Below are 27,304 nucleotides of genomic sequence, written 5' to 3'. Positions count from 1 at the left end.
AATCAAATGGTGAGACAAATATGAACTACAAGAACAACACCTCATGTTCTGGTTATGCAACCCTCAATCCAGTGGTATAAAAATAAGAAATAGGAATAGGAGTAGATCATTCATCTTTAATAAGATCTGGCCATGGACGCAGCTCCACCTACTTGCCTTTTTCTCATAACTCTTAATTGAACTACTTTGCAAAAATCTATCTGTTTGCATTTTAAATATATTTAATGAGGCAGCCTCCAGTGCTTCCATAGGAAGAGTATTCCACAGTATCATTAATCTCTGGGAAAAGCAGTTCATCTCACCTAAATCCTAAATCTACTCCCTTGAACATTGAATCTACCAATTTCAGGCAACTGTTCCTTTCCCACTCTCAGCAGTACACCAAGTTTCTGTCTCCTTTCTTTAATCTTTTCTATCCCTTTGTTACCAAGACTCATTACTATTACCCTCTCACAACTGGTTCTCCATGCCTATCATCTCTTCCTTATCTGGTTCCACCTATTACCTACCAGCCTCTGTCTCTATCCTACCCCTACTGCACCTAGTTCCATCTCATTCCACTCCCCCCCCCCCCAACTCCCCACCCCTTACCCGGTTCCACTTATCACATACTAGTTTGTTTCTCAACTTTCTTCCCTCCCCCTCTCCCACCTACCCATGATCTCCCCCTCATCTGGTTCTACCTATCACTGACCAGCCTCTGTCACCCTTCCCCTTCACTTCTATCTTCCCTCTATATTCCCAGTCCCAATGCACGATCTTGTTGTCTCCATAGATGTATGACTTTCTGAGTTCTTCCAGCAGGTTTTTTTTGGTTCTTTGCAGAAAAACAATAGTTTAATTAAACAATTATTTGCAATATATTAACTGTCATTTATCCTCATTGAAGATAACCTTATAGAGGTGTATAGAATAATGAGGAGCATGTATAAAGTGAATGCATAATCTGTTTCCCAGGGTAGAAAGTTCTAGAACAAGAAAACTAGGATTAAAGTGAGAGGGGAGAGATTTAAATGAGAACTGAGGGGCAACTTTTTCACTCAGAGGATAGCCCATATCTAGAACGAGCTGCCACGGGAAGCTGCAGAAGTGGGTATGATTTCAACATTCAAAGGACATTTGGACAGAAATCTACACGGATAAGAAGAGTTTTAAGGATATGTGGCAAATGCAGGCAAATAGGACTAGTCCAGATTGCCCACTTGGTCAGGATGGGTGGATTAGGATGAAGGGCCTGTTCTGTGCTGTTTGACTCAATTATTTCAAAGTGAAAAGATAAAGTTCAGTGGACTTTAATGGTGGGGAATTGATACAGAATTCAATGGAATAAATAATGCACCTGAGTTTGGTCAATAATGAAAATAACAATAGTGTCAATGACATCAGACATTAATGAGTTAAATACTTCAAAGCTCCTCTAAGAACAGCATTTGATACTCAGCCACCTTGGGATACACTGAGCAACTGGTAGAGGTAGTCCACCAATGATCATAAATTGATTTGAAGGAGAAAAAGATGGAGAGACAGATTTAGAACTGCAATTTCAAGGCTTAGGGCCTGGGAAGCTGAAGGCAAAAGAGGCAGTGGTGGAGAGATAAAAGACACAGATTATTAATAGGCCACACAAAACATTTCAGGATTAGAATATTACAGAAAGCTACAGAAATAAAAAAGGGGCAAGTAGATGCAAAGGAAGTAAAGGTAATTTTAAAATGAAGCCATTGTTTAATTGTCTTATTGATCACAAGAGGAAAAGTGAACAAGAATAGTTTCATCTTAAAAAGACTGAGTGTATAATTTCTCCCATGTTTCCTTTTTTATCTTTATATTTAAATCTTGTTCCCATTTTTGTTTAGTTTTACCATTTGTTTCCTCATTCTCCTTTTCTTGCAGTTTAATATACATATTTGTTATAAATCTTTTGATTAACATTGTATCTGTAATCACATATTCAAGGTTACTTCCCTCTGGTAAACTGGAACGATGAGAAATACAATAAATACGAGGCTACATATGATACAATATAATTGGTTACACAGACTATACATTACACCGCAAAAGTTAAATAAATGGGACCCAACAGTGTCTGATAGATGTTTTCGATGTAAAAAAGAAATGGGAACAACAATTCATGCAATCTGGACATGTGAGAGAGTAGAAAAATTTTGGGATGATCTCAATCAGATATTAAATAAAATAACAGAAAACAATATACCAAAGAATCCAGTATCTTTCTCCTAAGTAACATAAAAAACAAAGAATTTGGAATTGATTTGGAGGATGCACAAAAAAGATTTGTTAAGATAGCCCTAGCCGTAGCAAAAAAATGTATTATGTCAACCTGGAAATTGGAAGATAATTTGAAAATACAACAATGGTATATAGAAATGAATAAATGTATTCCATTAGAAAAAATAACATATAGTTTAAGAAATAATATTGAAATATTCGAACAAGTATGGGAGCCTTACATTAAATACAATAGCGTAAACCTACCGGGGACAAACATTACCTAAGTTGATGGAAGGAAAAGGAAAGAAAAGAATGGACTCTGTAGAATTTCTGGTGTATTTTTGTTGAATGACAACATTGTCTGACTGAATTAATGCAACCTAGATTGTATACCTAAAATGGATTAGAGGGGGGGAGGTGGGGGGGGTGGCTTGGGAGGAGGGAGGGGGGGGAGAAAAAGTCACTGTAAATGTGTGAAAAAGAAAAAGTGTATATCATGGCTATTGTGATTTATGGTGTGAAAAATAAAAAAATTAAAAAAAAAAAAGACTGAGGGTAGAAGGAAGACAGGTGAAGGAAGTGAACTGGAACCATTAAGACTAAAGTTAACAAAGGCATTTCTGAGTTTTTCAGTCGATGGTAGGATTAGAATCAATTAATGTTATGTTGGAAATAGCTGGTCAAATTGATGGCATGACTGCTGGTATATGGTTAGAAGAGAAATGAGGAGACAGTTTTTCACTCAGAGTGTGCTGGGCCATATGGAATGAGCTGCCAAATAAAGTGGTGGAGGCAGGTATGTTAGCTTCCTTTAAGAAGCACTTGGATAACTATATGGATGGGTGGCGATTGGAGGGGCATGGGCCCTAAACTAGGACACCTTGTTCAGTATTGACAAACTGGGGTTGTTTCCAGGCTGTAAGGCTCTATGATTCTATAAGTTCATCTTGAGATCAAATATTATACTCTACCAAGATTGGGTGGAATCTAGTTTTGCCTGAAACAACTGTTGTAGAGTGGGATAGAGTTGATTATTTTGGAACAAAATGTCTTGTAGTGATTAAATAATACAGCTTCAAAATTTGATCTCTACAATATTTAATAAAGGAAATTTCTTCTTATCCAACACTGATGTTAGATATGTAATATTACATTTTAAAGATAGCTAATCATTCAAAGTAGATATTTAAAATTTCTTTTAAATTTTAGAGAAACAGCATGACCACAAGGCCACCCAAATAGACAATTAACCTACTAACCACTTACACCTTTGGATTGTGGGAGGAAACAGGAGGAAACCCCACGCAGATAGAGGAAAAATCTACAAACTCCTTACGGACAACGGTTGCTTTTGAATCCTGTTTGCTGGAACTGTAATAGTGTTGTGTTGACAACTGCAATAACTTTGGTGAGGTAACTTTTGGGTTTTTCCAGCCTACATATAGAAAAGGTTGATTAGATGTTGCATGTCAGGTTAAAATAGACTCCTTAAGTTGACACATCCCATTTGATACAAGGGAAGTCAGGGTGTAGAATGGAATAAAAAATGCATTTTTTGAACAATTTTGGCTGATTCAGTTCTGTCCAGTTATTGAAAAATAATCTGCCTCTAATGGCTAGTGAAAATCATGTCCAATCAAATGAGAAATTAATTCTTGGTTGATAGCACAAAACTCGCTGAAATAGATTTCAAACGCAGAATGTATTGTATTAACACGACAATGTATTGTGTTTAGCATTGCTAACAATGGTCAAATTTCCAGGCTTCAAAGATTACCAAGCACAACCTTTGATTCAGTCAAGAAACAAAGATTTTTCAATAACTTTAGAATAAAATTCCTATAACTCTTGTGACAGACCATATAAGAAAGAATTGATCTTGAGCTAACAAATTTTAAAAAGGCATAATCATTATCAATAATTAATTTTTCTAATTTAAATGATAGTCAGAGATCCAGCCACAAATTTTGGAAAGATATTGTGGATTTTTCCCAATATGATGATATGGTTTATACTTGTGCACCTTTGCATCAAGAATTTGTCATGAGAGAAAAATATGGTAAATTGGAAATAAGCTGCCAACACAGTACTGAGGCTAATAAGAAAAGATAAGAAAGTATTCCATTTACTGCCTGATTCATACACTATTGTAATATGGACACACACTCTAATTGGAAACTTTTAAGTGAGGAAATAACTTCTGAAAGATTATTTCAATGTCTATTAAACAGTTTTATGCAAAGGTCATTAAAAGCCTCCACCATTTCTGGGGAAACTGATCTAAACTAGCATTAGTTTATGGTTTTGCTCAGGTCCATAAAGCATGATATTCAATTTGCTTTAAAAACATCTTCTGAAGAACTTATTTTACTCTTTGATATAGTCCTTTGGCTCCAAACAAGAAAAATTACAGGTGCAGAAGCAGATCATTTTTCTAGCAGCTGGAATGATGCTGTATACCAGTCACAGGGGAGCAGTAAAAATTACACACAGACAGCAACAGGGCAGAAGCCCACAAAGCTGCAGTACTGCGAATGGCACGGCCAGACAGCATGCTAATAAATCAAGATAATTCTCTTTCTGCCTTGAACTTACACCCGACTACAATTCATTGGGAACAGCAGAAAAAGTCTGTTACTGGAATTCAGCTATACTGGGGGGAACGTGATTAGTCATCGGACAGATTGAGCCTCGATTGCATCTAAATGGTCCACTTTATGAACCATTTATCTTCCACTCTGACCATATTCATTACAGAGAAACTGATGCTGAGCTACCAGCTGTAAGATCAGCCTTGTGAAAATTAATAACCTTTTTTTGCCAGTTCTCCTGAATATGTGAACAGCAGCATTTATCCCTGTTTTGTTGCTATTTGCATCTCAGCATCACTGGCAGTCTTTCAATTTTCTCAAGTCTCTTAGCCTTTGCCCCCTGTTTCGCTTTCCTTACACAAACAATCCATCCTGCACATTTAAAATTCTCTCAATGCCCTGACATCAGGATATAGCCTTAGAGCAAGTAGCAGTTTACACAGAAAGGACTTTTATTAATTCCTCTGTCCTAGTTTAGAGCTAAAATATAGGGATCTTGAGATTACTGACTGGTCCCTTAAAGACCATTTAGAGTAGTGCAATTTTAAGAGGGAGACCTTTATTAATACTTGCTTAAACAACTGACTGCAGAGAGGGTAAGGGCTGCAGCTATGATGGAAGATACGCTTTTAGTGATTTCAAGTCACATGATGCATGATTCATGATGGGCACAGTGAGCAGTTTGTAGCTACTGATGTATATAGTGATACAATTACAATGGCACACAATGAAATTATGCAGGATTGTGCCGTATTGACGGCTATTATACACTTTTAAGAATTAGATTCATTAAGAATAAAATTTTAAACTGAAAATGTTAAGGATCTTAAAGAGCTGATTCAAAAATATATTTGTGAGATCGTTTATTGATAAAGAGCGTGTGGATATTGTGCAATTTAATATATTGGAAATTCTCTTATTGGGGAAAAAATTTTTAAAAAAATCAAGTACACGTGGGAGTTTATGGGTGTAAAACATACAAACCTGGCATTTGCATTTTGGCTTACTGACATCTTCCAAAACGTCAGTATGGTTAGCACCAATGGCTAGGACTTGAATTCGATGCTGTCTGCAAGGAGTTGGTATGTTTTCCTGTGACCTGCCTGGAATGCTCCAGTTTCTTCCCACATTCCAAAAACGTACAAGTTTGGAAGATGGATTGGGTGTAATTGGGCAACATGGGTTTCAATGGCCAGAATTGCCTTCTATCTGAGTTAAGTTGAAGATGAGAAAAATTTGTAAAATTGGTAGAATTCAGGTACTGGTGTGGATGTTTCTCTCAGAAGAAAAATGGTAAATGCAAAGGGACAAAATGGCTATATGCGTGGTGGCATTTTTGATAGCCTGATCTTTTAAATTCAATGTTATATTTGCTTCCCATGTCCTGAAACCAGAGTAACAAAATTAGGAGTGATCTAATTTATTTCTGGGTAGCTGTTACCTATTGGCTATGAAATTGAGTTGGTCAAATATATGAGATAAATATCCAGATTCTGACAACCTGAAAAGGGTAGTCAGTGGCTCTGGATGAAGGGAAAGGATTTCACCTGGGCAACCAAGTGAGTGAATGGCATCTAGGGGATGAGCCCGGGATGCTGGGATTCACTGCTGAACCCTCCAGTGGTGTTGTGGGTCTATCAGTGAAACACTGAGGAAGGAGGGTGCCCACTTGATGATACAGAAGATGGCACCACTCACTTGGCCACCTCGCAAAATCTAGGCAGCAAGTCTCAGGAGTGTAATAAGGGATATTAACATCTAGTCCTACCTAAGGATAGAGATGTCCCAAGTCCTGAGTATCAAAGAAGTATAAAAAAATGTGGTTTATCCTAATTCACTTAGTAGTGAAGATGGACCAGAAAATATCAATGACAGGAAGACGGAGAGATCCTTTTCTACCACTGATGATGCTCATCCTGTTGAGTTCCTCGGGCAAATTGTGTTTAACATTCATCTGAATTTCTTATGATGTATGATATACATCAGCATGCTAACTGAGGCAAAAACAACAAGCATTAAAGCCTACCTAATTAAGAACTAACTAAGATGGAGCGGTTATGTTGTTCAAATGGAAAACAAATGTCTGCTGAAACATATCTTCTACTCCTACCATAAAGAAGGCAAACGTAAAAAAGGTGGACAACTGAAGAATTCAAAGATGTTTTAAAATCCAACATGAAGAAATGTAACATTGACATCAATAATTGGGAAACCAATGCCAAGGACAGGAAACTCTAGCAAACCATCATCCGAGAAGGAACAGCAACTTTTGAAGCCAATAGATGTACAGAACTAGAAGAAATGAGAAGTAAATGGCAGCACAACCAAAGCCCGATCTGCCATCTGCAATTACCCGTGCTGAATGCGGAAAAACTTGCAAAGTCAAGATTGGGCTCATAAGCCACTTGAGAGCTCATAAATAGATCAATGGAACAAAGTCCATCATCTTCGACCTCAAGGGATAGCCACGACGATGACACTCCTCTAAGGCCTTCATCTTGAGAGTGTGATGTTCCAAAAGTACTGTAGTTGGGTTGGACATTGCACCATGCCACTTTGTCCTTAAAACAGCATCATATGTCACCTTAATGCTGTAAAAGTTGAGCAAAGGATAAGAATATCAACTGCAAGTTTCAGATGATGGTGTTATTGGGTTCTTTAACTTCACTCTATTGTTGCTTTTCCCTGTAGATTTGTTACAACTTCCAACAGTTGATAACAAATAGATGAATGGGTTCAATCACTGCAGCTAGCTCTCAAAAGAGTGTTGTTGGTGAATGAATGGATGCTGCAATGATAGGAGAGTGCTCACAAGGGATCAGCGTCTGTTAAGTCCTGTATTTCAGGGAGTTTGTGATGCAAGCAAGTGCCAATTCTCCATCTGTCTGCTCCTGAGGGATGATGAGAATGGAAACAAATTCTTCTTCCCTGAAGTATTGAGTCTGGCTGACCTCACTATGCAGCAGTGAGCAGAAAAAATGTTAGATGTGCCAAAGGTCAGCAACACCTGCATAGAATGACCCCGAGTCTCGGAAGCTTCAAATGGTAACTCAGGCTGAATGGACATAACAGTCCAGGCACACATGCAAGTTTGCATTTGGGTCGTGACCAGATACAGATCTCAGTTAGCACAGAGAATGCAGTATGAGTGTTGGCCTTGCAAAGGGCATTGTATAAAGTGAAACATGACCTGTTATTTTCAATCAGTGAAGTTGACAATTTCACCACAGGTGAAATTTGTGTTGAAATACTGTTGACATCATTTTGGATAGTGTTTATAAGAGAAGAAATAGTGTTTAGGGAGAAAAGAGAAGCAAATTTTCAGATAAACAGTAACGCTGGAAATATTTTCATTGTTTTCCTTTTAGTTCAGCCATTTCCCAAAGCACAACCTAGTTTCAGTTGTTGGAATGATTTTCCATCTTATACAATATTAATTGAAAATTACTATCACTTTCTTTCAAAAACTATTTGTAAATAATAATATCCTTGGTTCATTCGTGTCTTTTGACAAATAAACTGAGTTGAAAAGCAACTTGTGTGGAGACACTCTAAAGCAATGGTTCTCAACCTTATTTTCCCCCCTCACATACCACCTTAAGGCATTGCTCGGGAGAGATATTGATGAGTTAAATGAGTGGGCATGGATCTGGCAGATAGAATATAATGCAAGGTCATCCAAATTGGAAGGAAAAAATAATAAAGCGGACTATTATTAAATTAAGAAAATTGCAGCATGCTATTGTGCAGAGTCTCTGAGTGAAACACAAAATGTTAGGTTGCAGGTGCCGCATATAATCGAGAAGGCAAATGAGATGTTGGTCTTCATTGCTAGAGGGATTGAATTTAAGAATAGGGATGTTCTTCTGCAACTGTACAAGATACTGGTGAGGTTGCACTGTGTGCAGTTCTGCCTCCTTACTCGAGGAAGGACCAAGTGGATTCTGGAAATGGTAGGGTCAGTTTATAAGGAATGATTGAGAAGCCTGGGATTACACTGAATTTAGAAGGATGAGGGAAATCTTATAAAAGCATAAGCATTTGAAAGTAATAGATAAGATAGAAGTAGGGAGGTTGTTTCCACCCTACTGAAAACTGAAGGACCTCAAGATTCAGAGGGGTAGATTTCACACAGAGATGAGGAGGAACTGCTTCTCCAGAGATGATTGAATCTGTGGATATCTCTGACCAATATAACAGTGGGGGATGTGTCATTAAATATATTTAAGACACAGAGAGATAGATTTTTGAATAATAGGGGAATTAGCATGCTAGGGTAAGGGTGGGTAAGCACAGCTGAGTCCACAGCCAGTTCAGCCATGATCTAACTTCAAGAAAGGAAAACCAGGAAAAAACAAACCAGTCCTCATTGAGGGGTCAGCAGTGTGGCAACACCTCTGAAGACCTAGATAGGCCCATCATGCAGTTACGAAGATGGCACAGCTATATTTCATTCGGAGTTTGAGGAGATTTGGTTTGTCACAGAGGGTTATAAACTCGGCAGCTCAATCATTGGCATCAATCTTCACTCCATTAAGGATATCTTTAAGAGGTGGTGTCTCAAGAAACTAGCTTCTATCATTAAGGACTATCACAACCTAGGCCATGTCCTTTTCTCACTCCTACCATCAGGAACGAGGTACAGGAGCCTGAAAAAACACACTCAACATTACAAAAACAGCTTCTTCCCCTCTGCCATCAGATTTCTGAATAGTCAATGAGCCTTTGGACACTATCTCACATTTTAATGGTTTCACATTAATTATTTATTTTTAAAAATCTTGTATTTACGGAATTGTAACAAAGTAATTTTGCACCTTGTTCTGCCCAATAATGCTACCAAAAAACAACACATTTCATCACAAATGTTCATGATAATAATTCTGATTCTAATTCTGATTCTCAATTGCATGACTGAACAGGCCCAATGGCCTGCACCCATTCCTATGTCGTACGTTTATGTGTCTTATGCTTTCTGTCTGCCAAGTGGATTGAACTAGGTACAATTGGATGGATTCACCGTGCAGTTAGCCACCTAGAACATTTGTAAATTCATCCTGATATTGGGAGGCTGGACAGTTTTAGCTTCTTCAGCAATCTGAGGTAAATGGATACATCCATTGGCAGTTTTTAATAGAAGAATGTAAAAATATATGAAATAGAAAGAGTAGTAGGGCATCTGGCTTTTCAAGTCTGATCTATATATTGGGATCATGACAGATCTTGTACTTGTGTGCTGTTTTCCTCTAGGATCCTCTCATCCCCATATTCATTTAACATTCAGAAGTCTGTTTGCATGAATCGTGGGGTATGAAGTCCCAAAGATTCACCACCCATTTAGTGAATAAATGTCGTATCATCTCAGTCAAACCTTATTCTGAGACTCAACCTCCCTTGCATCTAGCTGTAAAGGTCTGTAAGGATTTAATGAGTTTCCATCTGGTTTCCTCTCAGTCTTCAAAACTCTAAACTATAAAGTGAAAATCAAAACACTGCTCATGCTGGAAATAAAAACATTAATAGGAAATGAAGGAAATAGTATACTTAACAGATCTGGCTGCATCTGCTACAAAAGGAGCAGAATTAATGCTTCAGAGTGAAGATCTTCTAAAAACAATGGCAGTGTTACTGCAGCTGCTGGTGGGCACCTGGGAGAGCAGAGTGCAGAGACATTGCACTCCTCTGTGGGATCCTGCTGCCCAGTTGCTATGCCAATGGCTCTGTACAGGTTTTAAACAACTGTAAAATGACATCAGCAAACCCATGCCAAAAGTGCCAGAACCTATGCAAATCAGTTCATGAGGGTTGTGAAGTCTGGGGGATCCGTGTACAAGCACAAGGCACCAGGGCAGGAGAATACCCTCTTGCTGAGCAGGGAAAGCCTGCAAGAGGACCATGCAGGGATGGTCATCACAGCAACTGACCAGTGAGGCGGGTTCAGAGGCTGAAGGACTCACACCAGGCTGAGACTGGTGGACACAGACTCCTGAGAACTAGGTGGGGGAACCATGATTCATGCAGGTGTTGATGATGAGCAAGGATCCCAAAGGGCCTAGTTGTAGGCATCATCCTGATTATTTCAGAGATTTGGAACTAGGAGTTGGAATTGACAGAAGTCTGCAGTTGCAGAGTTACAGGAGAGCAGAAGGCATATCCATGGACACTTGGTATCTCTAAAGGGACTTTCTTTCTCTTTCTCTTATTGGTGGTGCACTGGGCTCATGGCATCTCCTTGGGTGCCTCAACGGCAAACAAAAGTCAACAAATTTTGTGTATAATGTGCATAATAACAAAGAAATCTTGAGAATAAAGGCCTTCTCTACTCAATCTCTCTTTAGATGGCGAAGCCATCACTGCCTTTTCTAACTACATCCTTTCTTCAATCAGGGTGCAAGGACTGGATACAATATCCTAGATTCATCCTCAGACAAACATATACACACAGTGGTTTACCACACCATTCACCCTTGACACTCAATGGTATTACCAGGCCTAAATCCCCACCATCAATATTCTGCAGGTGGCAACTGACCAACCAGAAAGTCATCTGCACTGGGCACATTGATAGCATTGGGTATGAGCTCAGATCAGAGGCTGTGTATCCATTGATAAGTGACTCATAACAGCTGAAGGGATTTCCATTATCTACAAGGCACAAGTCAAGAGCATGACGGAATATGTACGTGAGTGCAGTTCCAAGAATTCTCCACTGCCTCAATTCCATCCAGGTGAATGCTTATGTTCATAATCTCTAAGGAGCTGCTGAACCCAATTGTAATTGTATGAATCTCTTCATAAATTAACAAAATATGTTTAAGTATTTTAAACCTGTCTTTAGATTATTGAATTTTAAACCTTTAAGTAAACTTGACCTAAATATGCAATTATATGCAAACTGGCAAGCAAACAACCAATGACTGATACTTTTAGAATATAATTCTTTTTTTTTCACTTGGGGTTATATGAAAAACTAACTGAAATCTTACATAAATGAGGTTACTCAGTTGGGAAGTTATGAAACTGAATCATGCAGATCAGAAAGCTTTGGCTACTTGATTTCAATCAGTAAAGTCCTCAAGTTTTGATATCCCTAACTTCAACAGGAGGACACAGCTGGCTATTATCCAAAGGCCCCTCTTGAAAGTGTGCTCCTTTGGACACTGAATGTGAACACTCTGACATATTACATTATATTTTATATTGTATATAGATAAGTTTTAAAGGAGATAAATAATGGCAAGTTTATTTGTGTAGATCACAAAATGATACAAACATTTCACCACATAGATCTCATTTAAAATGCCAGAGCTTTGCTCAAGCTCCAAGTGCCTTTGCAAAAACTTTGAAGAATGCCAATAAGGACTTCACAAGTAGGTGTTAATTGGACAAGCTGTGGAGTAACAGATTATTGTTTTAGAAAGCAACAGATGAATGGACATGAAGATTGGGTCTAGTGCTGCAGTCTGTCTGAGTGCAGAGTGCTGTTCTAAGAGGGTCATGTGGTTTTCTCTGAGTAAGTGAGAGAAACAGAGAGAGAGAGAGATGGCGGAGAATTCAGTTCTATAGTTCAGCAGCAGCAGCAGGGACTAGAACAGTACAAGCTAGCAAGCTTGTGGAAAAACCCCATTTTGAAGACAGGTTGTGAGTTCTTAGTTCAGCCTGTTCAAAACCCTTGTGATCCATACAAGAGGATATGGCTGGTTCTATAGTGTTTCACTTGAAATAAGGGAAACAGAAAGGAACTTTGTGGTGACCTGAAAGAAAGAGGTATCATCTGGAAAACCATGAGGGGGCAAGTTTTTTCGGCAAGACACTGAAATGGCAGATCAGAAGGAATCAGTTTGTGTCCAATGAGCAACAAATCTCTCTCTGAAAACTGACAAGAACTTTCCTGAGCGGTAACCATTTACCTTTCAAGCGCCAAAGCCTGGTGAAGTTCATAAATGTTAAATTCCGTGTACAGTATAAGAATGGCCTGATACCGGTGAATTTGGAAGAGTGAGAAGTGAGATTGGAATGTGAATCAAATAACTTTTCTGATCTTATACACTCATTACATACACGTTCATTTAGAATTAGAAGGGGGTTAAGTTAGATTAAGTTAAGTTAATAGTAATAAGTTAAAGTTTGATCCTGTTTTCATGTTTAAAGAAAATTAAAAGCAACTTTTGTTTAAGTAACCATTTGTCTTGGTGAATTTCTTTTGCTGCTGGGTTTTGTGGTTCTCTGGGCCCATAACAACACAAAAGCTAGACTTAAATCTTATGCCCTTTTAGGGAAGTAGACAAGTAAAACACATTATTCAAGCAGACACATGACAAATAGGTATACCCCACTGGGTGACAGGAAGTGAATAAGGGAAAAAAATTGGAGAAAAATAATGTAAAAAAGCAAAGTTGTTAGCTTATTTACATGTAGATTATTCTCCACAATGGACCACTGAGAATATTGTCTGAAGCAATACTGGGCTAATTTACCAGAAATGGCGCACTTTAGGTAGACAAACATTTTGAAAAGCAGTGAATAACAAAATCTTCAATAAAACAGAGGGTGCAATGCCACCTAAACATTATTGAGATTCATTCATAAATAGAACAATCATAGGAATTTCACAGAAGTGATCAAGAGGAGTGTTGAGAGGAGGACAGTGGATGTTGTATTTATTGACCTTAAGAAGGCCTTTGACAAGGTCTTGCATGGTAGGTCAGACTAAAAGGTTAGATTACGTGGGATCCAAGGTGAGCTGGTCAATTATATTGAAAACTATCTTAGTGAAAAGAGTTAGAAGGTGGGTGTTTTTGTTATTGGAGGCCTGAGACCAGTGATGAACCGCAGGGGTTGGTGCTAATCACTGTTATCTTTATCATTAATTTGAATAGCAATGCAGTTGACATGATTAGTAACTTTGCAGATGGAACCAAAATTGGTGGTGTCGAAGACAATGATGAAGAATATCTAAGTATACCACAGCATCGAGATCATTTAAGAAGGTGAGCCAAGGATTTGAAAATAGAAATGAACTCTGAGAAATGTGAGGCTTTGCACTTTGGTAAGCCATTCCAGGGTAAGACTTGCATGGTGAATGGTAGGGCAAGGAGAGTGCTGTAGCTCAGAGAGATTTCAGGGTACAGGTGCATTGTTCCCTGAAAGTGGCAACTGAGGTTGACATGGAGATGAAGGTGTTTGGCACATTTGCCTTTATTGGGTAGGTATGTGAGCACAAATGGTGGGACCTCATCATGAAAGGTGTGAATGAGACCACACAGTGTACTCTGTGTAGGTCTGGTTGCCCAGTTATAGGAAGAATATCAATAGGTTGGAAGGGGTGTTGGGGGGATACATCAGGATGTGGCCAGGACTAGAGGGCTGGGATAGACAGGATTTTTAATCCCTTATGAGGGGTACTTTTAAAAGTTCATAAAATCATGATAAACATGGATAAAGAGATTGTTCACAGTCTCTTTTTCCAGTGTAGATGATTCTTGAGGTTTAGGTTTAAAGCGAGAGGGGAGAGTGACCTGAGGGTAAACCTTTTCACTCAGAGGTTAGATCACATCTGGAACAAGATGTCAGAGAAAGCTATAGATGTACAGTTTCATTATTCAAAATATCTAAGGACAGATATATGGATGGATAGGGCTTAGAAATCCATGAACAAAATGCAGGCACATGGGTCTAGTACAGAATGCCGACTTGGTCAGCATGGTGAAGTTGTGTCGAAAGGCCTGTCCTTTGCTGTTTGACTCTATTGCATGATTCTGGTGTCAAATCCATATATGGGTTGAAGTTTATGCAATTACTCATTTAATCATTAAGGTTTATACAAAAGTTCTGGAAGTTCATGCTCTTTCTTGACAGTTCTTCTCTTCATAGGTGCAATAACTCCCGAAGAGAAAGATTTAGGGCATTGCTTTGTGTTTATTTTAGCTTTTTCTTTGAAAGCAATTAATATTTTGCCAATAATATTTTTTCAAGACCTATACATGGGGTATCAGTTAACTCTGCTCTCTGCAGAATTGCTCACAAAGACTTACATATGACCATCCACTTGGAGAAAATATTTGAAGTTTTCTGGCAATTGCTCAAAGGAAATCCATCAAGAACAATTCTTTTCGCGAAAAGGGAGGTCAAAATAGAAACAGAGAAACAAAAGAATAAAAGGACCAAGGAAAAGAAACCATAGAAAATATAAAAATCTATCAGCACTCTTTCCAAGTTAATGATGGACCCCAGAATTTTTTAAAATCAATTTAGTTAGAAAGAACACATTAAGAAAAAAGGAAACTGATGTATTCTGATATAGTGAACACTGCATCATGCACTGAAGTTTATTCTTTTTGTCTTTGTATTCACTTAGGTGATTAATATCCTGCAGTCAGATAAGAAGGGGCCTCTTCACAAGAATAAAAACAGAGATAGTCTAATCCATCATGCAGGGTTAAATAGTGCATAGTACATTGCAACTTCAAAGGATTCTTTCATAAATAAAACCTCAAATGCATCTCTGTGGGAAATTTCAATGCAATGCAACCAAAAGGTTATAATATGAAAACCAACCAGTCTTTTAAGTTTTTGAGCATCTAAGCAGATATACCACCTTTGTATCATGTGTGAGAATAGCTTTTACTTTAACCCAATACTAGCCAAAAAATGTATACTTCCCAAGTGTGCAGAATGATTAAATTAATGCAATCTCTCCCATGGCATCATTGTTTTGAATTTTGCATCTAAGAATATTATGGTCTTGGATTGTTTTCACCCACAGATATTAGTTTTAAATTGGTGTCAGTGGCATGTAGTTACCAGGCATCTGAACATTGCAAGAATTGTTAAGGTAATTTCACCTTTAATTTAACCTATCCAATTTCCACCTCATTGGCCTGCTGGCAATGACTAAAGTAAAAAAGTTATCCATAATATTCCTAATGTCAATAATTTGAGTCTTACAGTACAAGACTTAATTTCTGCTTTAAACCAGATGAGTATTTTAGATCTGAAAGATGGAAGGAAGGTGAAAATTGCTTCCCTGAATATCAATGAATTGGGCCAGATTTTGCACTCAAAGGCGAAGCAACTGCATTTACTGCTCACCTTGAAAAACACTCCTGATAAAGATGTGAAGATTTCTATGGGAAGAACATCCACTTTTCTGAAGTATATTGCAGTCAGGAATCAATTCAAGGAAATTCCTGCCATGTAGAAGATGCAGTGTCATCAAGTTGGTCGAGCAACCAATTGCATTAGAAAATTCTTACAGACCACAAATCAGAAATGAAAATAAAACATTAAGAACAATTTGCATGGTGCTGTTAGAATGAATATTACAACTTATTTAAATGATTAAAAGAGCAGTTAAAATATACTTTGATATATGAAATATCCAAATGAGACAATTAGAATTAATCCATGGAGACAGAGTTTAGTAAACTCTAATTATGCCCTAATATACCAGCAAGCTCACCTGGCACGTGCAATAAGATATTGCACTATTCTCAGGTGGTTGGCAGTGGCACTCATTCCTAGAAAAGTCAATTTAAATAATTTTCTTTGAATCTTTTAAAAAGAGCTATGAACAGTATAACTCATCACGATGGTTGGATGGGATTGCCGATTCATTTAAGAAAAACTGAAGACTTTCATTGTTAAATAATGCATAAACTAATTCCCAATTCATGGTCATCTTCAAAACTAACATCTTTCATCAATATTGTGCCCTCAATTTTCCCTACACCATGACTCTGTCCTTTGATGCGATTAAACTCCAGAAATCTATTCATCTCAATTTTGAATGAACTCAGTGACTGAACCTTCACAGCCCCCCAATGAATTAAGACATTTCTCTTTATCTCAGTCATAAATTTTCTATCCCTTAGACATAAACTGTGATCCCTGCTTTTGCCAAGGAAAACATTCTTCTTGAATCAGATCCTAGTCTATTCGATCTCTTGTCAGACATCATATTCACCATCCCTAGAAGTGGTCTCATGAACCTTCACTGCACTCCCACAATGGCCAAATTGTTATTTTTAGGGAAGTGACGGAAACTGTGTTCAATCTTTCAGATGCAATCTCACGAACAATCTACATTATACTACAGGAAGATTTCCTTGCTCTTGTATTCAAATCCTCTCATAATGAAAGTCACGTAGAATTTGCCTTCCCAATCATTCATTTAACTTGTCTATTGGTTCTCTGCATTTTATGTGCAAGCATACCCATGTCTAAGAGTGTTAATGATGAAAATTGACAGCTGAAGTGTCAGTACAAATGTAAAATCCAAGTCGTTGTTGGCATGTATGGTGTTCAGAGGCCAAAGCAAAATTGGTCAATAGAGATCAATGAGAGAATTCTCCAGTGGATGCATCATGCTTATCAGTGTGAGCCTATCATTGCTACACGCACTCCTCATAGAAATGCCTTTTGGCCAGTATTAACTCACATTTTATAGTAAGTGGGACATTTAAGAGAAATGTAACTTGATATAAATCATGGAAATTAAGGACTGAAAAGTGGAAACTATGAGACTAGAGCGTTTTCAAGAAATCAATTAGCAATTACCAGTTTGTGGAAATCTTGATGGATTACAGAAATTATGTCAATTCTGGAATTTGAGAAGAACCTATGTGGAGTTGAGAATATAGTTTAACAATGAACAAAGGGAACTGAGATGCATAATATTTATCAAACCACACAGGCCATCTAAATTTTCAAGTAGTTTCAAAATTTATTGTCATGAACGTGTCACAAAATCATTGCAGGGTCTTTGCTGATTTACTCATGTAAAATAGAATCCAAACCTTAAAAAACACAATATTTAAATTATTCAAAAATCTGGTTGACCAAATAAATATCCATCACCTGATTAAATTGTAATACTGGCATGCTTTTGCATCAACTGCCAAGCTCCAGGCTAGATTCAGTGGTTGATGCTAACAGAACATTTTTTTGTAGTTACAGGATCAACAAACCTCTTAAAAAAGCTAAACTGTCTTCATTGTTATAGTAAGGTTCCTGAGACTTATTTCCTTTGGTCCTCTGTTTTTTTGAGTGGTAACACTGTGATGCCCCCGTTTGTTTCTTGTTTGGGCAGCTGAGTATTGCCAGTCTGCTCCACCCTTGCCAAATCTTTGAAATTTTACAAAGTCTTAGCACTTGTGGGGATTTGCTCACCACAACATGGCAGATCATATATATTACATATTCAGGTTCCACCTCAACTGCTCGCAAACAAAAAGTAAAAATGTCATCAAGGCCCAATCATGGATTTACAAAATTTCATGCAAATAATATTAAAGGTCCATTGAAAATGCTGTGCTGGTAGTAAATGTAAAAGATCCAATATTGTGATAGAATCTGAGATTCTAATAGAGCACTCTGTAAAGCAATCCGTCCTTGTGACAAATTTGCAACTATTAAGCCTCCAAAATGGTTGGCACCTGTAGCCAGTTCGAGAAAGCCTGACCTCGGTAGCTCAATAGAATGAATTGTATCTCTTTAGCACATTTTCAAAAAAAAGACTCCTTCTGCACTTCATCATCTGCATCAGTCATAGTGATGGATTGTTTCTGTCAGAGCAAAGTGAAAGTGCTTTGGACGCTACCCATGAGGTAACAATCTTCAATGAAGAGAGCATTTGGATGGAGTTTAAAAGCCAAATAAACCATGCTATACTTTTTTATTGTTTTTCTTTCAGGTTAAAGGAACTGATAATGTGTATTCCATGGTTCTTAAATGGCTCTAATAAGGCAAAATCACTACTGCAATGACTAAAAAGGAGCCAAGGTTGGGCCCTTAATAAATTGGGAGCAATGGTCTCCAAGGAAATGAAATGGCAGAGTCAATACATTGATGCACTGGACTTTCTTTGGGCAAAAAGCCAACCATCTTCTGAAGGACTCATCAAAGCTTGAAAGCCAGGATACCTACGACTGCATATGAGAAAATGAAGCTCAAAATTATTTCACTGAGTGGAGTGCTGTGGACTATTCTGATGTCATCAGAAAGAGCATTAAAAATTCATGTTTTTTTTGGGGGGGGAGGGTAAAAACTTGATTGCGTGTCCCTCGGGTTGCTGTTGAATGAGCAAGGAATGAAAAGAGAAAAAAAAAACATTGAAAGTCACCATTATTTTCTTACCACTTGCATCAATTGGGTTAAACATGTTTGATAAAATTGTATGTTACGTTGAACTAACAAGACCAGATTCAGGGTTGTTCTTCGAATATAAAGTTCACAGGGTCAGAAATTCTGTGAAATTGTACATATCTCTGTAATTTTCCATTCACCATGATTTCATCCAAGAGAAAAAAAATGTTTTGCCGCTGATACATGATTGTGCAATTCAAGCCTATTAGCAGTAAATGAAATAGTAGTATCTTGCCTCATTATCTGGAAAAGCCAGAACTGTAACTAAACAAATTTAAATGTATGGAGAAATTAAAAAAAAATTAAATGTGTTATTGTGTAGGATTTAAGAAAATATTTCATAAACAATTGTTTCTGACCATGAATTTTGTGGGAAGTTAGCAGATGATTTTTAGTCAGGTTATTTTTGTAAACTAAATATATATTTTTTCTACTATGAACCTCAGGATCATATTTCCTTGGTGGGGCTGTCATTTTACTGTTGGTTAAAAATAAATTAACATGGAATGGTTAAAAATGGACTAAAACCTCAGCAGATTTTGGCAATAATGTTACTAATCTCAATTATAAGCACCGAAAAAGACAGAACTTGTTTATCATTAAGAATTATTGCACTGTCAGAACTTATTAAAAACAAATGTAAAGAATAATAAAACCACTTCCATGTTATTTTTGCTGAAAGTTCCTTTTTAATTTAAAAGACTAATCAAGGACCAAAGAAAATTAAGTTCACCACACACATTGGAATACACCTTCTATTGCTTTCTGGTTTCTCTGGCAATAAATTCTCTGATCCAATGACAATTCAAATTTTTCAATATTTTTAGACCTCATCACCTATGCATTTTCTTTGAGACCTCATCACCTATGCATTTTCTTTGAGACCTCATCACCTATGCATTTTCTTTGAGACCTCATCACCTATGCATTTTCTTTGAGACCTCATCACCTATGCATTTTCTTTGAGATCTCATCACCTATGCATTTTCTTTGAGACCTCATCATCTATGCATTTTCTTTGAGACCTCATCACCTATGCATTTTCTTTGAGATATGTAATTCAGTTAAAATCCTTAAAGGTGAGGATGTATAGCCTTCGATTATTGCTATCAGGGTGTGCTAGTTAATACTGTTGACCTTTGCTGCTAATCCCATCTCCAGTAACTGTAACTTCAAGTCCCAGTATTGAAATCCTGTGTCACAGTCTGATAATCTCATTACTACCAATGACCCCTCCCACCACCAATGACCCCTCCCACCACCAATGACCCCTCCCACCACTGTTAGGACTTTGAAGAAAACATCTCTGCCCAGTAAAAGTGGTCTGAAGAGAAACTAGGCAGCCATACGTTTTTACTTTTATATACCTGTCCAGTTAATAACACAATATAGACTCCATAAATCTTTCTTGCAATTCGCATATGAAAACAAAGATTATAAATGTATAAGAAATAATGAATAGTAAATGAGGATCTTGGAAGGTCATATGGCCTCTCTGTCTGGATCCTGGTGGGAGTGTGGATCGAGGATAATGTGTCCTCTCCGTCTGGAATCCAAGGGAATGTGGAATGCAGAGAGTCATGTGACTTCTCCAGCTGCAGCCTCATTGGAAGTCACCACACTTGCCAGTCAAGGGTTAGATCTGCCCACAGGTCACGCGGATCGACCTTGCATTAAAAAAAATCCAAGCACAGGCAGCCTTTGCTTCTCTCTCTTTGTTTGCTGCTGCAGCAAGGATACACCACTCAACTCCAGGCTGCAGGCACTCCAGAGGGCTGAATGCTATGGGCCTGTCCCGTTTCCAAGCCATGGTCAATGCTGTAGACCAAGTTCATTTGATATACTTGTTAGTTGTAATTAATTTACTGTTTGTTACTGTGCTGTGCCTGCTAGAGATAGAGGCAGTTTATGGTACTATGTGTTTAACCCTCACATTCTCAATCAGGAGTTGAGGATGTTTAGTCGTGATTTCTTTGCACTGATGTTTAGTTATTTATGTATTATTGTGGTCTGTGTGAGTGGGTGCCCTTTTGTGAGTTTCCATGTGCATAAATGAAGCCCACTGTTTGTTAATAACACTTGTCCAGCCTTGATTCTCTTTGAACTCATCGAAGCCCATATAGAGCCACTGATTACCAGCTCGACTGGATAATAGGCTGAATATTCTTCTTCTGTTCATGTTCACTTCAGAAGGTAGGGGAGAGAAAGGCAGGAAAATCAAGCAGAAGAGCTTACCACTGCATGTTCAATACAGGCTCAATTTCCCACTGCCTACCTCTGCTGGAAATATTAACTGGCCATTAAATGCTCTCTCACTACATGAAAAATATGGTTGAGGATTGAGGCCTCAAGAAGTTGCCATGCTTCCCTTCCTTCTGCTGACTCAATACTACCAGATGATGATAGTTCTCTGAATAGTATCCCAGGAAAGCCCATGGTAAGGTACTACTTTCTTTAATTCAGTTATTTTAGTCAGTTCAGTATCTAAATTAATATAATCTTCAACAGCTATATTATCAACCTTGCATGCTGTTTAATACACTGCTATCATTCACTGATCGTACTGTAGAAACAATTCCAATCTAAACTGCTCCACACTGCCCTCACATGCATGCACCATACTCATATGAGTACCTCAAAGTTTCTCAATTATGGCAGGTACACCATACAGGACATTCTGAACCCTCCGCAGCTCCTGGCTCTTGTGTTAACTTGAGTCCAGCAACTGTAAGCTTCTGTCATGCGATGTGATCGAAATATCCTTGCAGTCCATTATTTGGATCATAATGTGAAACAGATCAAAGGCGTTGTTATGACTGATAAACTGAATAGTTTATTGTCACATGTATCAATATACAATAAAAAACTTTGTTGTACATGCTATTCAGGCTCGTCAACTAAAATTAAGAACAACAGGTAGGTGCAAGCACCTTTTGCGATCGATGGCTTTTCTTTTCAGGTTGGAGTGGATGAGGGTCAACTATATGCGACTTAACAAATTACTGGCATCTGTTGAGTAGATGAACATCAGGAATGCTGTAAATATGAAATAAAATATAGAAAATAGGGGAAACAGTTTAAGAATGCTTCAGGTCAAAGATTCTTCATCAAAACTGGGAAAGTGAGCAAACATGATAGTTTTAAATTACAGAATGAGTGAAGAAGACAAGAGGTAAGTGTGGAGTGATGCACCATGGAAGATTGAACTTGATGGCAGAATATGTGGTCAATGATAGGATTCTTCACAATTTGAGGGACCTTGGGCCCAGGTCCATAGATCCCTTGAGGTTGCTGTGAAAGTTAATAGGCTGGTGAAGAAGGTGTGCTGGCATTCATTAGTCAGGGGATTGAGTTCAAGAGCCATGAGCATTGCTCCCTCTTAACTGTGCTGGTGCGTGTGTGGACACGCATTTTGGAACCAGTGCACAAAGGAAATGAATGTAAAGGTTAGTTACCTAAAATAATGATTTCTTAAAATCTTAACTAAATACATTACTTCATAGAATGCAATCATACTTGTATTATATTAAAACATGCCATGAGCGATAGGCTGTGCCAAATTTATCTTGAAACAATTTCAAGTTAACATTTGCACAAGATTTCAGGGCACACATACACAGGAAAATAATTTGCACAACATAAGAATTTTGCGCAGACTAACTACGAAAAACTAGAGGGTAAATTGGCCATGAGGTAATGTAACCACTCTATAAACCTTTGGTTAGAAGACACAAAGTATGGTCACCTCATTACAGGACTGCAGGGAGACTAGGTATATTCCGAGGGCAGGTCCAGAGATGCCTCCTTGCATCTTTTCTTAATTTTCTTCTCTCTCCTGTCTCCTCCTGATACTTTGACGCCTGATTGGTTCAGGCAACAGGATATCACTTGAATTACCTGTAATGGCAATTTCTGCAATGATCTTGGAGTATCACCAAAGGTTTAATTCAACACTTCCACGAGTCAACCAGCAGTGAGGACCATTTTCAAGTTCCACCTTTTGGTCTGTATTGTGATTCACCCCCACAAGGCAGCAGGACTAGACAACATATCTGTTTGGGTACTGAAGGATTGACTGCGCAGACCATTGATGGAGGTCTTCAAGGATATCTTAATATCTTCAACACATCACTGCAGCAATCCATTTTTTCCACAGGTTTCAAGTCAGCCACCAATATCCTGGTACCCAAGAGGGTGACAATAACAGGCTTCAATGATTACCGTCCTGTGGAACTGACCTCCATTATGAAATACTTTAAGCATGTGGTGATGGGACACATCAAGGTACATCTCCCAGAGATGCTTGACCCATTTCAATTTGTTTATAGAAGTGCTCCATTGATGATGCTATAACCTTGCCCCTCCACTTTGTCCTGACCCACCCGGAGAACGAAGCCTCATATGACCGGTGGCTATTCAATGACTTTAACTCGGCGTTTAATATGTTCATTCCCCAGAGGCTGATGGATAAGCAGTCCTCGCTGGGACTCAACTGGAATTGTAAATGGATTCTAGACTTCCTCACAGAAATACTGCAGTCTATCCAGGTCAATTGTAGAACGTCGAAGACCATCACGCTGAGCATTGGCGCGCACCTCAGAGCTGTGTGCTCAGCCCACTCATGTTCACGCTACTGCATCGCCAGATTCAGCTCCAACAGTGTCACCAAGTTTGCAGATGACACAACAGTTGTACTCATCAGCAACAATGGGTTGCCCTACAGAGAAGAGGTAGAAAATCTCATGATGTAGTTTGAGACTAACAACCCGAGTCTCAATGTGGACAACACAAAGAAAGTGATCATGGACTTCAGCAGGGCCAGGAATCCTGTGTAGTAGAGAGCACCAAGTTTTTTGGAGTTCACTTAACTTGTGAACCATCATGGAAACAAATCTCCTCCTCTAGTTAGGAAGGTGTACCAGTGACAACACTTCCGGAGAAGATTGAACCAGGCAAGGCTACTGACCACCTTTTGTAGGACCTCTGTCGAGAGCAGTCTGGCTGGTTGCATCTCAGTGTGGCATGGTTGTTGCAGAGAAATAGATCGGAGGTCAGTCCACAAGACCATAAGAGTGGCAGAGAAGATCACTGGTCTCTCTCCCCCTAGCGACGTGATCTACTAGGATTGCGTAGATCCTGGAGAGGGCACACAAAATCATTGAAGACCCCTTCCACGTCACACACAACATTTTTCAGCTGCTCCTGACAGGAAGGAGATACAAGAGTTTCACAGCCAGCACCACCAAGCTGAGAAACAACTTCTTCCCACGGGCAGTGAGAATGATGAATGATCATCCAAGACTCTCATATTAATGAAACAATATATTTTAAAATTTGTATAATGAATACTTGTCCTGCATATGTATTGCTTGTCTATGTGCGTGCCTGCATGTTTTGAATTAAGTACCAGAAAATACTGTTTCGTTGGGTTGTACTTGTGCAATTGAATGGCAATAAACTTGACTTGACCACATGATTGACATACAATGGGCAAACAGCATTTTCCTAGAATTAATGAATCATGCAAATTTTCAGGATACTAAACAGTGACCAGAAATACCTTCAGGTTAGTTGTCACATATGTATGATTAATTAGAGAGTGAGAGCCTCCTCTGTTAATGGAGAGGTCAACATTCACATTTGGAAACCAGAAATTGGGGAAACCCATGCTATTGTGTTGACTATTTAACAAAGAGATTACAAATTTACTTCTTTATTAAATAAAAGTTTCCATAACATCATGATGCAAATGATGGTTCATCCCTTTTTTTAAGGGAGCTCCCCCACCACCTTCAGTCCATTCCTATATTTAATGCCAGGTTGTTCAATGACTTTTAACAAGTGATGTACAAGGCCACTGAATGAAGTAAGAAGTCAGGAATTACCAGTAAGATAATATATTTAAAATATATTAAGTACATGCCTGTGATAGTACAGATTCTATCACCAATGTGTATATGTACATATGTACAGATAGTAGTGTAGGATGACTGTGATTGGCTGAGAGTGTAGCCACACCTACTGGCAGGTCTTAAAGCAGGGGTGTCAAACTCAAATTCACGGAGGGCCAAAATTAAAAACTTGGACTAAGTCGAGGGCCGATCTAAATATTTATTGAAAATTTTCAACAACATCTGCATGTTTTCTCTTCTTTCAACATATGTAATGTTAAACTTTTTCTTATTTAAAATAAATGTTTAATAATAGTTTTGGATAAACTCTTTCCAGAAGCATTAACAAATGAGAAATAAAATATTCAATAAATAATATTTTTCTATAGAGGATTTGTCAAATGTTGCTAGTGTGCTGTCGAATAGTAAAATCTGAGGGCTATTGAGAATGTGGGAGAATAACATGATTCCTGAAACAATCAAATGGGTGACTGATTGTGGGCATGAACTCTAGCAGGGTTATTTGCCATGCCCTTTTTCCATTGGTACAGATATCCTTTGATTTACACACTTTTCAAGTTTTATGCCTAATGAGCTTGTATCCAGGTGCAGGACCATTTTTAACCAGGAATATATTTATCACTGTGACATGAAACTATTGGAAGATCGTTTTATCCTGAGATTAAAGTTCATAATACTTACTCAGGCCTGTGTGCGGGAGGGTGGGGTTTGCGGGCGATCGGGTTGGACAACGACAGTGCGGGGGCATCGGCTCTCGCTGCAGGGCGGCATCTCGGCGGATCAGCGGCCCCGTCACCATGAGTTGCGGGTCGGCTTGCGGCAGGGAGGGGGAGTGGGCAACAGTCCTGGCGAGATCAGGCCCTCCCTGAGTTTCTGCCGGACCCCCCTTGACCTGCTGAGTTTCTCCTGGACCCCCCTTGACCTGCTGAGTTTCTGCCGGACCCCCCCTTGACCTGCTGAGTTTCTCCCGGACCCCCCTTGACCTGCTGAGTTTCTCCCGGACCTCCCTTGACCTACTGAGTTTCTCCCGGACCCCCCTTGACCTGCTGAGTTTCTCCCGGACCTCCCTTGACCTGCTGAGTTTCTCCCGGAACCCCCTTGACCTGCTGAGTTTCTCCCGGAACCCCTCCCCTTGACCTTCTGAGTTTCTCCTGGACCCCTCCCCCTTGACCTGCTGAGTTTCTCCCGGACCCCCTTTTCTTTCCGTGCCGGTGTCCCAGGACCTTTCCAGGGCAGTCTCCGCGCTCAGGACCGCGCTGGGATCCCGGTCAGCGGTGGAGGAGCAGGTGAGCGTGGCTAATCCCGATCCAGCCCACGCCACTCCTGAGATTGGCGGGGGGGTTCCACCCTACCTGCCCGACCAGCCTCGCTCTCCACGTGTACTCCGGGCACCCGCCGCTTGTCCGGTGGGAAGGCGCAGGACGGCCGGTGCCCCCATCGCCCGGCGGGGAGCCCCAATCTTCCCTCCGGCGTCCCGACTCCATCTGCTGCTCCAAGAAACGCTGTGCCACTGGGGTTCCGGGCGCTGGGAAGCGGCCTTGGCTTCCCCTGACACCGGCCAGGCCGCGCTGTGGTGGGGGGGGGACACGACAGCGTGTTTATAAAACCACCCACCACTACTTTTCAAGGACCAGGATTTTTCTCTCTCTCTCTCACCCTGGGACACAGCGGTTACTGTGCATGCGCTATACTGGTGTGGCAGCCAGCGGGCCACCTCTAATACATTTTTGATATGATCTTGCGGGCCAAATATAATTATATCGCGGGCCAAATTTGGCCTGCGGGCCAGAGTTTGACATGTGTGTCTTAAAGGATTGCTCCTAGCCAGACCAGGTCATTCTGGACTGGTTGACCTACTTGTGATATGCTCCAGTCTTTTAGTTAATAAAAGCCTTGGTTTGGATCAACAAGTCTTTGGTTCTTTCAACGCGCATTACAGTGTCCATGTTGATTAGGAGAAGAAAAGCATTTTCCTCTCAACAACCTTAGTTGCCAAAAGTCCACCCTGAATTGTTCACTTCCATGTTGGGGAGGATTTCAGCTAGTTTGGCAGAGGGACGGGAACCAGAATTTGAGGGCAGAGAATAGAGCAGATGGTTGAAAGGTTGATGCAATATGTTGTGAGATTGTGGGGAAGGTGAGGCAGTGGAGGAAGAATAAATGTCGCCAGTTGGAGAGTTTGAAATGTGACTATTTCAATTCAAGGAGTATTAGGAATAAGAGTGATGAATTTAGAGGATAGATCAGTCTTGGAATTACAATTGCAGAGATTTGGCTGATGCAAAGATAGGATTAGCTAATGCAACTACCAGGGTCTAGATGTTTTAAAAAGTATAAGATGGGAGGCAAAAGGCAAGGGGAGGAGGGGGCAGGGTGGAACAGAGTAGGATTATTGGTCAGGGATATATCACAGCTGCAGAAAGG

At 39.3% G+C, this 27,304-nt stretch overlaps 1 protein-coding gene across 9 annotated transcripts in view; it reads right to left on the bottom strand.

The window, feature by feature from the left end:
• LOC138739315 (PC3-like endoprotease variant B) overlaps positions 1-27,304 on the bottom strand; it is an 827,554-nt gene that overhangs the window by 161,071 nt on the left and 639,179 nt on the right. For 8 of the 9 annotated variants that reach the window (XM_069891108.1, XM_069891107.1, XM_069891109.1 and 5 more), the window contains exons 14-15: positions 15,915-16,012; positions 3,499-3,667 (exon numbers count right to left, since the gene is read on the bottom strand). The exons of the other annotated variant lie outside the window; for it this stretch is intronic. In XM_069891108.1, coding sequence (XP_069747209.1) covers positions 3,499-3,667; positions 15,915-16,012 — 267 coding nt within the window. The remainder of the gene's footprint in view (positions 1-3,498; positions 3,668-15,914; positions 16,013-27,304) is intronic. 9 annotated transcript variants of the gene reach the window in all.

Source organism: Narcine bancroftii, chromosome 7, assembly GCF_036971445.1.
Source record: "Narcine bancroftii isolate sNarBan1 chromosome 7, sNarBan1.hap1, whole genome shotgun sequence".
In the NCBI taxonomy this organism is placed as follows: domain Eukaryota; kingdom Metazoa; phylum Chordata; class Chondrichthyes; order Torpediniformes; family Narcinidae; genus Narcine; species Narcine bancroftii.
This window is presented reverse-complemented; position numbering and strand designations above follow the sequence as displayed.